Genomic DNA, 16,368 nt, shown 5'->3' on the forward strand with positions numbered 1-16,368 from the left:
TGATGTGTTTGATGCCGTTCCATTTGTGCCTTCCAGAAATGTTTGTAAAGATATTAACTGCTTTGACACAGTGTCAAACTTTTTTTAAATGTGATTTGGGGGCATAGTTTGTCTGTCGTGATCTTTGCCTTTGGAAGAGTGACAATGTGTGTGTGGCATCTGTCCATGCCTGGAAGTCAAATACATCAATGGTTTGTTTTTTCTTTGTATATATGTTAATAAATGGTATAATTAAAGATGTATAATGACAAAGTGGGCTCTGTTTTTGCTAATTTACCATATTGCTAGCTTTATATTATTAGACATTTTGTATCTATACAGTACGTTGCATAACTGTTCTCAAAACTTCCCTCCCTCCATCTCAGCTGCTGATTGGTTTTATAAGCGGACTTGTCAGACGTCACAACAGGAGTTACTGTTGTGCTAGCTAGCCAGCCTGAGTAACACCAGGCGCCGTTTTATATATGTAACATATATATATTTCTCCCAGCTAGAGTTTTCTATTTCTAATATTTGGCTAATGTTGGATAGACCAGCATGGATTTCGACGAATTGTTTAGTGAACGAACATTTCAGTTTTCTGACTTTCAGGAGTTTACGGTAAGTTAGCCTATCATGGCGAGTGACGCTAGCTGAGTTGGCTAGTTTAGGTGGTTAAATTTGACCGCAAACTGGTTGATGTGACCTATTTGGTAATACTCGCATTTTAAATATGTATACCAGGTTAAACAAAACGTGTTGTATGCCTTATAATTGAACATCAAAACACGGAAAGGTTAACGCTTACTGGACAGTATTGTACTAGCTGACGCGTTAACGAAGCTAACCAGCCTGCTAACGTTAGCTACATGTGATTGTGGCTGTTCTGGATTTAGGTGACAACTCGTGAAGTTGAAGCGAACGTTAACCTCGTAGAGCGGTAGCCAGCAAACACAGTAGGATAACCGACTATAAAAGGCAATTTGTGGGATTGCTAACTTATTCCAACCGTGTTGACATGACTTGGTTGTGTAAAGTTGGCTAATTTGACGTTAGCTAGCTAACTAACGTTATTTCAGGTTCGTTTTTGTCATGTCGGCCCTTCGCTCAATGATTCGCTTTGCTCTTTGATCTGCTTTCACAGTTTCTTCCTGGACATCAGAAACTGTCAGAGAGAGTGCGGAAGCGATTGTACTATGGCCTGGACCAAGACGGGTCTCCAGATTCCCTATCCTGTCCGGTTACAGGTTAGCTATTCTGTCTGTTAGGTTATGTCCTGTCCGCGTGTGACTGTGTTGATCATTATGTTGTGAATTTGAATTATTTGTTTCTTCTGTTCGGAAAATGATTTCTAGATATTGCTGTGGAACTCCTTCAGAAATCTGCCCCGAGCCCAATTCGAAAACTGCACAAGAGATATGCTGCTCATGTCGCGAGGTATGTTGTCAGTGAATGTTGACACTTGTTATCCTTTCTGGACATGTAATGGTCTCCATAACTTAATGTCGGTGGTCTGTTTTTCAGGGAGGCGTGCATCTCTCCATGTGCCATGATGTTGGCCCTGGTCTACATTGAAAGGCTACGACACAGGAACCCCGAATACCTGCAAAAGATCTCTTCCTCGGACCTCTTCCTTATCTCCATGGTATGTGAGCCAAAGGTTGGATGTGTCTGAAATGGCACCCTATTCCCTTTGTAGTGTACTGCTTATGACCAGACCCAAGATCTGCATTTCACTGTTCGTCTACACCTGTTGTTTACGAAAGCATGTGACAATTTTCTTTTGATTCATTGGAATGGGTGCCATTTGCGACTCACCGGTTGTCCCGTCAGAATTAGGCAAAGGCTATTTAGCCCATGTGATAAGTATTAGGTCGTCTCACCAGAATTAGGCCATGGCTATGCATGTGATGGGCACAGTACAGCTTGTTATGAACATGGGTCTCTGTAATTGCTGGGCATGTAGGGTCCAGACCCATATACTACACCCAATTCTTGTTCAATTTAGAATTTCCCGCAGCCACCCACGATGTGTTTTTAGACCAGGGGTAGACGTACGAGTGTGTCTGGGAAAGCATCCTGTCATGTTATCAAATCACATATTACTCATCACCCACCAGCAGGTAGAGAAGATGCAGCAAAATGCTTACGTGATAGCTTCTTCAACAATGCAGTACATCAGTCAATAAAAATAACAAGTAATAGAATGAATCAGATGGAACCTCCTGTGTAGTATGTGTGAGGAGATGGATGCAAACACAACTTGCTATCTATGACATATGGACTGATCTTAACCTCCTAATCCTGTGTCACCTTTCCTCCAGATGGTTGCCAGCAAGTATTTGTACGACGAAGGGGAGGACGAGGAGGTGTTCAACGACGAGTGGGGGGCAGCTGGGAAACTGGACGTCCAGACAGTCAACACCCTGGAGATGAATTTCCTCGATGCCATTGTAAGTTATACGTAGTATTACATACTACACCACAGGCCCAGAAATGTGTGGTCCTACTCAGAGCCATATATTTAATAGTGGTGCGTGGGTCAACCGTTAGTCCCCCCCCCTGGCAGAACACTTTTTTGACAGAAGGTGCAGGATTTTTTTTTGTTGCCTGATTTTTAGATATGTTTCTGCTAAAAACTTCTGACATTTTGGTAGGCTTTTTTAGCCATCTTGTCTATAATTAGATACATGCAGCTTGTCTTCTGTCATTGTTTCCCTAGAAGACTAAATAAACCCTTGCTCACCAGAATGTCATAAATTGATTGAAGGAATGCTTCAAATTAGTTGACATTGGTAAAAATGTTCTGTTGTCTCTGCTTCTTTAACTGCGCATAGACGTTCAGGAACCGGGAGAAAATATTATCTGTGTCAATTTCCAAATAGCATCAGTGTGACTGGTTGTAAGGAAGTAGGAAGCTGTAAAAACGACCCAACAGGTTTCTAAAAAAAATGTCAGTTCGGCTTGGATGCATATTTTAATGTGGTTGAAATACGATCAGCTTTTATGATGCTGATAAAGATAGATATCGTCTGTAGAGGTGCTAACTGCGCATTCACTTTCTCTCAAGATGCTGAAAGAAAGAAATCATATTTCTCTCATCCTTTTCGAGTCAAAATGTTTCCTACATTTGGTGTATCATTTTATTGCAAGAAATGCTCAATTCTGCTGGAGTTAATATTAAGGCTGTGTGAGAGGTTATAGACCTAAAGTCAGTGTCCAGATTTCAGTTTCCATTTAACCCATCTGAACAGTAGGCTACAGTTCCCTTGAAGTGTCATATTTGAAGTATAGCGCCCCACAATCATCACGCATAACATAGCTGGCTATCATCCTCTTTTACCACTTCTTCAAATCTTTTCCAAACATTACTTTTCTTTCTATTCTTTATTTTCAACTCTCCATTTCGTAGCTTTTCTCTTATTGAATTTAACTCGACATTGTCACTTTTTCTGCCTGGCCCCTTCCCAAAAGCATTTTACGATTGGGGGGGGGGGGGGGTGGGTAACTTTGAAAGTTTCTTCAAGTGCAGTTCAAAAAACCATCAAGTGCTATGATGAAACTGGCTCTCGTGAGGACTGCCACAAGAAAGTAAGACCCAGAGTTACCTCTGCTGCAGAGGATCATTAGAGTTAGAGTAACAGACACATCTCAACATCAGCTGTTCGGAGTTCAATTTGACCTTCGTGGTCAAATTGCTGCAAAGAAACCACTACTAAAGGACACCAATATGAAGAAGAAGAAGAGACTTGCTTAGGCCAAGAAACACGAGCAATTGACATTAGACCGGTGGAAATCTGTCATTTGGTCTGATGAGTTCAAACCGTGTCTTTGTGAGAAGCAGAGTAGGTGAACGGATGATCTCTGCATGTGTGAATCCCACCGTGAAGCATTTAGGAGGTGTGGAGGTGCATTGCTGGTGACACTCAGTGATTTATTTAGAATTCAAGGCACACTTGACCAGCATGGCTACCACAGCATTCAGCAGCAATCCCATCTGGTTTGCGCTTAGTGGGACTATCATTTGTTTTTCAACAGGACAATTACCCAACACACCTCCAGGCTGTGTAAGGACTATTTGACAAAGAATGGAGAGTGCTGCATCAGATGACCTGGCCTCCACAATCCCCTGACATCAACCCAATTTGAGATGGTTTCGGTTGAGTTGGACCACAGAGTGACGGAAAAGCAGCCAACAAGTATTCAGCATACAATATGTAGGAACTCCTTCAAGACTGTTGGAAAAGCATTCCTCATGAAGCTGGTTGAGAGAATGTCAAGAGTGCGCAAAGCTGTCAAGGCAAAGGGTGGCTACTTTGAAGAATCTCAAATATAGAATATATATTTTGATTTAACACTTTTTGGTTTCTACATGGGATGTTTTGATGTCTTTGCTATTATCCTACAATGTCAAAAATGGTACAAATAAACAAAACACAAAAACCTTTGAATGAGTAGGCGTGTCCAAACTCTTCAAATTAACTAATGGGTAAAACTAAGGGTTAAAACTCTGGAAAGTTGAGTGAAGTTTGCTCTCGTGATTCTCTGCGCAAGCTGCGCATCCCCCCCCCCCCCCCTTCGCCCGTCATCCACACAATATTTCATGACCCTAGACCGACCCGCCTGCTGTTATAACCACAGGGACTGTAGTTTGTGTCAACCCGCGCATCACTCTTTTTTTAAAATCCCATTGTACTGTATTTGTATGGCCATAATTTGCAATCTGACAGCTGCTCTCACTTCTGTGTTTCAGGAGTGGAGCCTCTTCACTGAGCCCGGGGACTACTTTGGCATACTGAATCAACTCGAAACCAGGTTTGTGGTTCTTGTTTTCACGTAGATAATTTTTCATGCTAGTGCAGGTTTCCCCAACTGTCGCCCTGCGGGCCGAATTTGGCCCATGGGTGATTTTATTTGGCCACCTAAGTTTGTTGTTGAACATAAATAATGTAAAAACACCAGCAAAATATTTGCATGCATTTTTAACTCTGTTCCAAAGTATTCCTATGCATAATAGAGATACAGTATATGTGATCGTATACAAATGTATGCCAGATTTGAAATTGTTTTAGTTAAATATTTTATCTGTTTGGGCTTCTTGTAAAAAAAAAAAAAAATGTTAAAAAAGAGAAATGGCCTGTGTGTCAGGGTGGGTGTGTGTTTCTAATGCATTAGGAGACTTCTATTTTTGTAGGCCCCATGATTTTTTTCAGAGAAGAACTAAATTAGTAGTGTCAAGTTGTTGTGGTAATTTGCCTGGCATAGGGACTGTAGATCTGATACAGAGCTAGCTGCTAGTTCAAACAAAGGGTGGGTTGTGTGTGTCACATGCGCGTAGTCATTTGTTTGCCAGTCTCTGTTCTACGTCCATCTGTCTCTGTGTTTGCATAGAGTGTGTGTATTAACTCGGGACTGTTGTGACTCCAGTATTGCAGAGAAGCAGGGGATGAAGCGAGGCTGGTTCACCTACACCGACCTCTGTGTGCTGCTGGAGCAGGCGGCGTGGCGACAGGCACTGACGGCCATCTACCTGCACTTTGCCAAGGTGAGGAAGGGTCAGAGGGCAGGGGCAGTGGGGTCCACAGTGCACTGAAGGACTGAGTTGTGGGTTATGCTCAGTATGGGCACGCTGAAGCAGAACATTTTGAACTAGAAAATGGCATTTCTTATTTGCCACGTTCAGGTAGTATGATTTATTTATTTTATTTTATTTTTCCCTGTTTTGTGCCCAATGGACACGATGCTCGTCTCAAACTCACCTGAAAGTGACATGTCAATGTCATGGAAATACTTACACAGAGACACTCAAAGTTAATCTTAAATGAATCATTGTTTATTGTCAGCTCGCTGGAGAGTTTCCATCAAACTTAATGCACCATAGTGAACATCTGTCAGAAGCTCTGGGGCAGTCTCCGCAGTTGTCTTATATACGGATATACACAGAGAAGTTATATTTGCATAAGTAATTCAATACTGGGTCATGCATGTGACCAATACCTCGCAAGGCTGCTTCTCTCTAAGCTGGGACCTTGAAACTGAAAATATCTTTTGTTTTCAAAACAAGGTTTGGGCCTACTGACAAATTGTAGATACTGATAAGTGAGGATTTGTTAAATCAGTCACTTACATGAACACAGAAATTGGTTATTAGAACAGCACATGAATAGAACACAGAAATTAGTTATAAGAAAAGCACAGGTATAACATTTCCATCGCATCAATTTCCGAAAACTGCAAATTGCAGAAACCCACGTAAACTGTGTGTTGATTGAAAGAAGCAACACTTTTGAAAGTAGTCAGTTTGGGGGGGGAAGGAAAAACATAATGAAAGAAATTATTAAATCCACATCTTCACCTCTCTCCAGGTGACCTGCATGCTGGGGCTGGTGTATCTGACCAGTGTCGCGGGCCTTATTGCCACCAGCCTCCCCAGGAGCAGCCAGCCCCTGGCCCCAGTCCGCCAAGTCCACCTGCTGAGCTCCAGCCTCTCTCCACCAACACTTGGCCTGCTCCCAGTCCCAGAGACCACCAGTCCAGCATCCGACCTCCCTCGCTGCTGCGTCTTGGGCAACGACAGTCACAACCGCCGGCCTGGCACTCTGCACACCCACGACGACCACAACCACGGCTCACCAACCTCCTCCCAGACCTCTATACTCTGTCTATGGGGCTCTATCCTCACTTCGCTAAGCCACACTGACCCACACCCCCAGCCCGACACTGAACCAGTCTTGTCCGCCTCCTCTCTGCACTGCCCCGGTTGCCAGGTTACAGTGGGGAGCCTCCCTCCTGGCTCCATCCAGTGCGGCCCACAGAACACCTCTGCCCCGCTACTAGAGCCTGGACACCCTGGTCACCCGGCAGCACCGTGGCTGGCCCCTGCCCCCCTCCTCTACGGAGTCGCCCCGATGCTCCTGGACTCCCGTCTGACTGGCATGGCACCGCTCCGTGTCGGACCCTGCTGCCCACAGTTCATGCTGCCCATCGAGAAAGCCCCATCTCTCCTCATGCCCAGCTAGACGCAGACGGACAAAACAAGCCACTATCGTTACCCTTCAATGACGATGACGCCGGACTCCAAATGAAACCAGCTGGTTTTTCAGAATGCATCCGTTGCAGTGAAAGGAAAGTGACATTTTGTTTGTGCTTTTTTTTTTTTTTTTTTTTTTTTTTTGCATATACTGTCTAAATTTGAGATGAGGGGCCCCTAAAGGTGAGTAGCACATTTTGTACAGTGGTTTGCCAGCTGAATTGGTGTAAATAAGTAAGATGAACTCATAACAGCGTGAGATCTGAGTTCTGTGCTCAGGCACTTATCTTTTCGAATGTTTATTTTTCAAAGGTTGGATCACGCAGCTTTTCAGTGGGTGTTTCTAGAAGGTGTGTACATGGCAAACTAATATTTCATGTTTGGTTTAAAAATACACATGTCTAAGCATGGCTACCATACTCGCACAGCGTTTGTTACTACCTAATCTTTAGCCTGGGTACCAGATTTGTTTGTGGAATGATGGAACAAACAGACTGGTACCCAGGCTACCTACACATTACCTATGTTTGAAAATGGGGGGGATTGTGGGGGTTGGGCTAAGTCATGTTGTTAGATGGAAGAGTTCAGTTTTGATGTGACATCATAGCCATTTGAGAATGTTGAGAAAGTAAGTTGTCTCCACAAAAGCAAGGCTGCTTTCTAAGTCAGTACTGTCGTGCTTTAAGAAGGGAGTCAATTTAGCCTGGTGCCAGATCTTTTCGTGCTCTTGCCAACTCTTGCTCTCCTTGTCAAGCCAAACATTGCATGACAATGAGCGAGTGACAATGAGTTGGATTGATGGCACAAACAGACTTGCACTCAAGCTAGAGACAACTAGCTTGCCTACATTTGATTTGCCATGGAGTCTTTGGGTCATTATTTTCTCAGTTATTGCAGTTATTTTTAAAATGTTAACATTTATGCTTTTTGGGGTGTTTGTTAATAATAACTAGACGAGCAAAGCCACAGATGGCTACTGGTCCCTGCACTGAACAACAGTAGAGATTCATTTATTTTTATTATTCCCGTGGGGGAAAAAAACATTAAATTCATATCTCAGTATGGCTGCCCCTCAAGTCTTGTTCATTAGGGCACATCGTAGCGAAATGCTTTAAACCGCTTTGCAACAGTAAACGAACGTTTGTTTCTGAACATGACCCTGAACTCTGATAGCACTGGGTGAGATGCAACTGAGTGTAGCCTTTTTAGTTTTTTTTTTTTTTTTTTTTTTCAAGTAACTATTTATTTTATCATGACAATGCAGTTGGCAATCTCTGATTTCATGTTTTTCCAACAGAATGCCACACAACTGAAATAGGTCATAACCTGTCTACTGTTTGCTTTTTTTTTATTTTTTTATTTTATTTAAATAAGCGTTTTGAATACGATGGCGCCTGGCATCAAACATGATTGTTTTGGAAATGTATCTAATGATTGCAATTTTCATCCAATAACCTTTTCATGGAAAACTAACATCCTCATATGGGTGAGTTGTATTGTGCAAAACACAACTTTTCATTAAAACATTCTTTTTTTTTTTTAAATTCTGTTTTTCAATTTTTGCAATTAATTAGTATCCCTCTTTAACATACCCATTTGGTTGGGGAGACCTGACCAACAGTAAAAGTCACTCATACACCATTATGTCTTCTCTTCCTGCTCAAAAATGGAAAATGTCTTTCTGCATAGAAATAGAATTTACATCCCCATTCAAGGAATTCTAAGTCATACTGTTTCTATGTTTCTCATCCTGGAAAAACAGTTAGCACTTCTCATATTCTACTCAAGATAGTTTAATAGGGAATTTATGATTATTTGAACATTTGACTTGGTTTTTACATTGACACGTTTCTTACGTTGACACGTTTCTAAATAAAACCTTTTCAAATCGGACTGAGATTTTGAAGCATGAAATCCTTGAATTTTGTAAACAATGTACAAAGCATTCAATGTGTAGACATCTAATAAAATGTTTGACCCTTAAAAGGTTTGGTTTTCATTTGTCATTTATGTCTGTATCGCTGTCCACGTGGTCCACTTTGACAGACAGTATGTAATGTGAGTTGACAACATTGTGAGATGAATATCTCAGTCTTGGCACGCACACACACGCACCCTAGAAAGCAATATGCCATTTGAGCTCACATCTAGGCAACTGCAAAGGCGCTGTTCTGCATGTGTGGTGTCAAGCAAGGTGACATTAACCTGGTCACAGATTTGTTTGGGTTGTCTTACCAATTCACACAGTCTTTGTCAAAACTGCACAAACAGATCTGGGACCAGGCTAAGGCACTGTCACCTAAGCCATCATCTTTGGAATCTCAATTGCGTTTCTTTCATTCCTCACTTCGTCTCCTCAAATGCAGTGGAGCAGAATATATGGGGTTCCTACCCTGTGGGCTGTATTCACAAAGCAATTCAGAGAAGGACTGCTAATCAAGGATCAGGTTTCACCTATTATTGTCATCTAGATGCTAAGGACCCTAGGATTAAACACCTCCCTCTGCAACTGGATCCTGGACTTCCTGATGGGACGCCCTCAGGTGGTAAAGGTAGGTAACAACACATCCGTCACGCTGATCCTCAACACAGGGCTCAATCCCCTCCTCTACTCCCTGTTCACTCACGACTGCATGGACTGAGCATGACCCCGTTCTCATCATCGGGGCTGTAGTGGAGCAGGTTGAGAGCTTCAAGTTCCTTGGTGTCCACATCACCAACAAACTGTCATGGTCCAAACACACCAAGACAGTTGTGAAGAGGGCACGAGAAAGCCCTCTCAGGAGACTGAAAATATTCAGCATGGTTCCTCAGTTCCTCAAAAGGTTCTACAGCGGCACCATCGAGAGCACTGGTTGCATCACTGCCAGGTATGGTAACTGCTCGGCCTCTGACCGCAAGGCACTACAGAGGGTAGTGCGTACAGCCTAGTACATCACTGGGGCCAAGCTTCCTGCCATCCAGGACCTCTATACCAGGCGGTGTTGGAGGAAGGCCCTAAAAATTGTCAAAGACTCCAGTCACCATAGTCATAGACTGTTCTTCTCGCTACCACAGGGCAAGCGGTACCGGAGAGCCAACTCTAGGTAGAAAAGGCTTCTAAACAGCTTCTACCCCCAAGCCAAAAGACTCCTGAACAGCTAATCAAATGGCTACCCAGACCCCTCTTACGCTGCTCTCTGTTTATTATCTATGCATAGTCACTTTAACTCATACATATTACCTCAATTTGCTCGACTAACCAGTATCCCCGCACATTGACTCTGTACCGGTACCCCTTTTATATTGCCTCGCTGTTGTTATTTTACTGCTGCGGTTTAATTATTTGTTACTTTTATTTTTTTAATTTTTTTTTACTTATCTATTTTTTTACCTAACACTTATTTTTCTTAACCAACCAATGCTTTAAGAAGTTTAAGGGCTTGGTAAGTAACCCTTTCACTGTAAGGTTGTATTTGGTGCATGTGACAGACGATTTGATTTGATTTTAAAAGGCTAAACTTGATCCTGGATCAGCACTCCAACTCTGAGACTCTTTGTGAACGTGAGCCCCAATCTTCTCCAATGTGTTCTGAGAAGGAGAGTGGATGTGAGGAATCAAGGAAACACAAAAATGCCATTTTCCCAGCAACAACTTTGCGCAACATAGTGTACTTCACCTCATTTCCTTTCATTGCTGCTGTCCTCAAGCTTGTGCAAATAATGAACAAGACAATGCCAATGGGAACAAGAAGCCATTACAGCTGAATCAAAACAGTCAACATCGTTGCACCCATCACCAGAGTCATGGCACGCCTTTCCAAACACTGCAGCACCTCTATTGCATTCTACATCGGCACATATCTATATCACAACAGAACATGTCATTTTGACTGCTGTGCCTCGTAGTCCTAGTCTGCGTGAGCATTTCTGACACTGTGCTTCTGTGCAAAATATCAGATCAGTTACAATGCCTGGCAAAATGTTTTACACAACTCAGGAACCACATCAACAACACACTGTAATCGTCCCAAAATCCACACAGAAACTATGCAGAATATGTCAGAGAGGAATGTACCCACCCCTCTTCTGCCTGTGCCTCTCCCCTCACCCCCGCCTCCATCCCCTTGGCCCTCTGCATACCGCTTGAGACTCCTGCTCCTAATATAGACCCAACTGGTTTGTGGGATAGGCAGGGGGAGAGGAGCCTGCGTGTAGCGTTTTGTTGTTGGGTGCGTAGTGCCCAACTCTTTCATGGAGAGAATACTTATAAGGCAGGTAGGTCATGGAACAGTTGGCCGGATTTGTGTTTGTGAAGTGTGTGTAGGACTGAAACATGTAGGACTACAAGGAATGAAGCTGGGATAAAAAAGTCTATTGGATTGTAAAAACAGCGTTTTTGGTTTAGAGCTTTGTTCACCTTGATCCTGAGTGTTTTTCCCTCGAAGGTTCATTCCAGCAAATTTTAGAGCACTATTATCAAGGTGTTATGGAGTGATTCAGGTTGTTGGTGTATTTTTCTGTTGGTCTAGATCTCGTTTCAAGAGATGCGTGAACAATCGAAGAATGCAGGTAATTCAGGTAACCTTCAGTGCTTGTGTGTGCATGTACACTTGTGTGTCTGTTTCGTGGAATGAGCTGTATAGGGGATCTATAACTGTGTGTTTGTGTGTGTGTGTGTGTGTGTGTGTGTGTGTGTGTAGCCTTGTCCCAACTCCACCTCCCCATAACTTCAGAGGCCGATGCTGAGATGTTCATGAAAAGTCATTGCTGCTATGAGACCATTCCAACCAGCTGTAAACTGGTCATATTTGACACAAACTACAAGTAAGAGTCTAATGTCCTGTAACTCACTTGTATGTTGAAATTGAACAGTACAGAATAAGGGGGAGAAAGAAGAAGAAGGAAAAAGAGTCCAGGGTCATGTTCAGTAGGGCACATTGCAGCAAAACGTCTTACAACAGGTTACAGGAAACCAAGAATCGGTGTTCTTATTGGACAAATTCACGTAATGCCTCCCCGTTTTAGAACATATTCTTCCCGCTGAACTCAACCCAGATATTTAATCCCCCCCACGTCCCAAGGGAAAGGTCATGGTCCCTTTTGGTATGACATTTCAAGTCCTCTTTCCTGTAACTACAGCTACAATTATATCAGTTTTCCCTTTTCCCTGCAGCAATATTTTATGTGCAGCCCCCTCATTCCTGCTGTCCTAAAACATACTCACTACTAAGACCGGTGTCAACTGGTTGTGTTTTGAAAAAAATCCTATGTTTGCAGGTGAAGAAAGCTTTTTTTGCTCTTGTAGCAAACGGCTTGAGAGCTGCACCTCTCTGGGACAGCAAGACACAGAGATTTGTGGGTAAGAGAAGAGATTAGGAGGAGCTCTCTTGCTACTTGCTTATGGCAACGCAATGCCCTGAATGATTGCAAGCTTGGACTGGTTTTGGGGATAGTGTGATATGAAGACTAAACACTAGCGCGTGTCCATGCCAATAGTGATAAGAGTTCTCTCTCTCTCTCTCTCTCTCTCTATTGTCCTCACAGGTATGCTGACTATAACAGATTTCATCAACATTCTCCATCATTACTACAGGTCCCCATTGGTGTGTATTTTAACCAAATGCAAGTCAACATCCCAGACATAAGAATGTTTCACATTTCATGTCCAAATCATCCCAATGTGTCTGAAATGGATTGTGTAATTCAATAAACATGCTTTAAGATGATTTGGACATGAAAAATGCTAATAACGGGGATATTGACCAGCATTGATTTTTTGACCAAAATTCTTAAATGTTAGCCTTTGGTGACAGTGACCAGGTAAACAAAACCAAAGCATGGATTGCTGTCTTGCCTTGTCCATAAATTGCTTACAGGGTAAGGAAACCCTTTTGTAATTTGGGTGGACTATCCCTTTAAGCCTTGTCCTGGACTAAAAAGCATGTTCAATGGAGACAAGATCGTGGCTGTGTGAATAGCACAGACATCATAAGTTGTCCAATATGTTTCCCCCCTCCCACAGGTTCAAATGAATGAGCTGGAGAGGCAACAAATTGGAACTTGGCGAGGTGTTTCATTCAAGTTTCAAAGCTAGAGAAGGCAAATGATACAGTGTTCTATGTCTATGGTATATACGTACATGTCTTCACGTAACTTTCCCTTCCGATTATTTCTCTCTGTCTGCAGATGTATACCTGAAATACTCCAACCACTGTCTTCACAGTATCACTCCAGACGCCAGGTGAATCTACTCCGCTCTCAGTCAAACCAACTCCTGTCACCTGGCTTTGTCTGAGTTGTTACTTTGCTGATATCTTTTTTATTGAGTGACAGACTAAGGAAATTGAGGCTGGGATTCAGTCAATTACAGGCATTGTTCAAGGTTGTGTTCATTAGGGCACAATGTAGTAAAATGTTTTTTGCAACATGACCCAGGAGTGGATGTTGGTTGTGCTCTCCAGGGTTAGACACAGTGACTATTGGCCTACTCAGTCTCCCCTCCTCTCCTTTGCAGCCTCTTCCCTACTGAGGTATAAGATCCACAGATTGCCGGTTATCGATCCTGTGTCCGGAAATGTCTTATACATTCTCACGCACAAGCGAATCCTCAAGTTTCTCCATATATTTGTAAGACGACATGACTTGAAGATGTCTGTGTTTTTGCTCATATCATTTTGGGTATCCAAAATCCATTTTTAAGTACTCTACACAGAAAGAGACAGTCTCAAAACCCTGCTTCATGCAGAAGACGATCCAGGACGTTTGGATCGGGACATTCCGGAACATTGCCACGGTCCAGCAGATGGCCTCAGTCTACGATGCTCTGTCTCTCTTTGTAGAGAGGAGGGTCTCCGCACTGCCCGTAGTAAATGAGCAAGGTGGGTTAACCTCATATCTAGTTCAAAGTCGAACACTGACTCGTACAGTATGTGTGTCTGTCCTTATTTAGGTGCCCTTCAAAATAAAGTTTGACTTGTAAGATGTAGGTAGGCTGTGTATCTCACTGTCCTTTCTACACCAAGGCAAGGTGGTGGCTCTCTACTCCAGATTTGATGTGATTGTAAGTAGCCCAAAACTGCCCTTTACAGTTTAATTCACCTGAAAACTATACAAAATCAAGTCCTTCGTGTCTTTGTTTGGTGCGTTGTGTACATTTGAATTGTTCTCGCCGCTCCTCTCCTCGTCTCTTCTTCTCGGAGACAGAATTTGGCCGACATACAACAACCTGAACAAGTCCATGGAGGAGGCCATCCGACGGCGATGCTGTTTCGTCGAGGGCGTGGTCAAGTGCCTCCCTGACGAGACCCTGGAGACCGTCATCGATCGCATCATTAAGGCTGAGGTTAGTGTCCCACTCTGCTCTCCCCCCAGGGTTGTGTCCATAAGGCACCAAATGGAAGAAAACAGGCTGCAACAGGGAGGGACTACCTGAATGTGTCCAATTAGAAACACTTGTTATTTCTGCTATGGTGTGCTCTACTGAATATGATCCAGGTCATGTCCTCTGTCACAGTGGCCCTGCCTCTCCACTCCACCTATGAGTTTGTTTTAAAAATACATCAAAGTAATGGGTTATGCCATGCTGTAACATTTCACTCTATTAGCCCACACAATGAAATATAAATAGAGTTATGAAGGTTTGTGACATTAGGCCACTAGTATTTTTATGTTTTTCAATGTATTAACTGTAGACTGTATAGGTTATAGCCCTCTGTTTCTTACTGCTCTGCTCTACTCTATCCTAACTACCGGTACGCCCTTGTTGTGTAACCACGGCCAACCATTTCCCACCACACACTCCCATCCTGCCCCATCCTCTCCCCGTTCTGCACCAATTTTCTCCCCATTCTACCCCATCCTGCCACAATCCACTATCCATCCTCTCCCCATACTGTCCTCATCCTGTCCCCATCCTCTCCCAATCGTGCCCTCCATCCTGTCCCCGTCTTACCCCCCATCCTGCCCCATTACTCTCTCCATCCTCTCCTCCCCCCTTCCACTCCTCATCCTGTCCCCATCCTTTCCCCTCAGGTCCATCGGCTGGTCCTGGTGGACAAAGAGGATGTGTGCAGGGGGATCATCTCTCTCTCCGACCTGCTCCAGGCCGTGGTGTTAACCCCGGCAGGTAATGACACCCTTTTAGCCTCTTAGCACCTGTGGGAGTCAGGCCCTCTTGCCCTACCTCCATCTTCCACCGCCTCTAGCCCCACCTCCCCGGCCCAGGTAGGTACACCCTTTTTCTCTCCTCTCCCCAATCCCCCCAGCTCACTGACTGGCTGTCAGACACGCTTCTTTGACCCCCCCCCCCCCCCCCCACCCTCCACAACAGCTGCTGCTGCTATACGTTGCCCCCTGTTTCTCTGAGCTTCAGCCACGTATCAACCCCGAAGCACCAACATGCAAGTGGGCACACACGCACATGCACACACACACACACATGCACACACACACAAAAGGTGATGATGACCTCTGACCTATCGTTCCCTGCTTGCCTGATGCATGGGGCGCAGGATAAATCCAATGATGTTCAGAAGGAGTGGAATCTTAAAGATTCCAAGACTTTGTGGTTGACATTCTATGGACTAGCTGTAGCTTAAAGTTACAGTCTGGCACTAGAGGAATGTGGTGATGTATCTGCATAAAGATGTGATGATATCCAATTTGATCAGTGTGCCAAATGGCACCCTATCCCGTGTAGTGTAGTGTACTACTTTTGACCATTGTCCATAGGGCTCAGGTTGAAAAGTTTAAAAAAATATCTTGGCTTGTGCAAGCTGGAACGGCTCATAGGAGCACGAGCCTATCTCCTGTTTCTGTAGCGTGAGGCAGCTTGATAGACAAGTACAGTCCCTGGACAGGACACTAGTCTATCTCAGGTCAGTAGTGCACTATATATAGGTAATAGGGTGCCATTTGGGATGCAACTGTGTTGTACATTTGCATCTCTCAGATTGGTTTGTGTCTATGGCAAGGATCTGTATGGAGCGTATTATCTACATTTATGCTGATATAATGCACACAACAGTTTTTAATCATATGCTTTGGTTATAATCATTCCAATCTTTGATCATATTGCATCTCCACTGTTGTTTTTTCTTTTCCAGAGATTTCAAGCAAATCAAACTGAGATCACTAGAGAACAATGTGAAGTGGATGAAAAGGGAGACCGTTTTCAAAATGTCATCGTACTGCTGTGGAGAGAAACATAATCCGCAACAATCAACTGTATCAGTTGAGTTCAATAAAACACAATTGTCCTTAGTTGCATTTTATCAAATTGATGATGTAAGTTTGTGTTGCGCTGAATTTGTGCTTTATTAAACATGTTCTAATCAATTTTACTTGTTTTTTTTTATAATGGACTTACACAATGGATT

The 16,368-nt window shown here is 43.4% G+C and overlaps 2 protein-coding genes across 16 annotated transcripts; both read left to right on the forward strand.

Annotated features, from left to right (window-relative positions):
- Positions 1 to 380: 380 nt before the first annotated feature.
- cnppd1 (cyclin Pas1/PHO80 domain containing 1) lies at positions 381 to 8,995 on the forward strand. Its single transcript, XM_064969424.1, has 8 exons — positions 381 to 600; positions 1,124 to 1,226; positions 1,335 to 1,416; positions 1,504 to 1,624; positions 2,304 to 2,432; positions 4,733 to 4,794; positions 5,407 to 5,524; positions 6,345 to 8,995. The coding sequence occupies exons 1-8, from the start codon at positions 538 to 540 to the stop codon at positions 6,996 to 6,998; spliced, it is 1,332 nt and encodes a 443-aa protein (XP_064825496.1). The 5' UTR covers positions 381 to 537; the 3' UTR covers positions 6,999 to 8,995.
- A 2,149-nt stretch (positions 8,996 to 11,144) lies between these two features.
- On the forward strand, positions 11,145 to 16,327 carry prkag3a (protein kinase, AMP-activated, gamma 3a non-catalytic subunit). Of its 15 annotated transcripts, none has more exons than XR_010456096.1 (9): positions 11,145 to 11,266; positions 11,521 to 11,569; positions 11,692 to 11,815; positions 12,269 to 12,350; positions 12,536 to 13,869; positions 14,014 to 14,051; positions 14,191 to 14,333; positions 15,023 to 15,116; positions 16,096 to 16,327. XR_010456096.1 is itself a non-coding variant. In XM_064969425.1 (9 exons), exons 2-7 carry the CDS (start codon positions 11,555 to 11,557, stop codon positions 13,525 to 13,527), a joined length of 279 nt encoding a protein of 92 aa, XP_064825497.1. In that variant the 5' UTR covers positions 11,145 to 11,266; positions 11,521 to 11,554; the 3' UTR covers positions 13,528 to 14,333; positions 15,023 to 15,116; positions 16,096 to 16,327. The 15 variants fall into 15 exon arrangements, 1 of the variants encoding a protein (XP_064825497.1); XR_010456089.1 differs by having other exon boundaries at positions 14,195 to 14,333; XR_010456100.1 differs by having other exon boundaries at positions 14,019 to 14,051.
- The last annotated feature ends 41 nt before the right edge of the window (positions 16,328 to 16,368 follow it).

This window comes from Oncorhynchus masou, chromosome 6 (assembly GCF_036934945.1).
Source record: "Oncorhynchus masou masou isolate Uvic2021 chromosome 6, UVic_Omas_1.1, whole genome shotgun sequence".
NCBI classification, from domain to species: domain Eukaryota; kingdom Metazoa; phylum Chordata; class Actinopteri; order Salmoniformes; family Salmonidae; genus Oncorhynchus; species Oncorhynchus masou.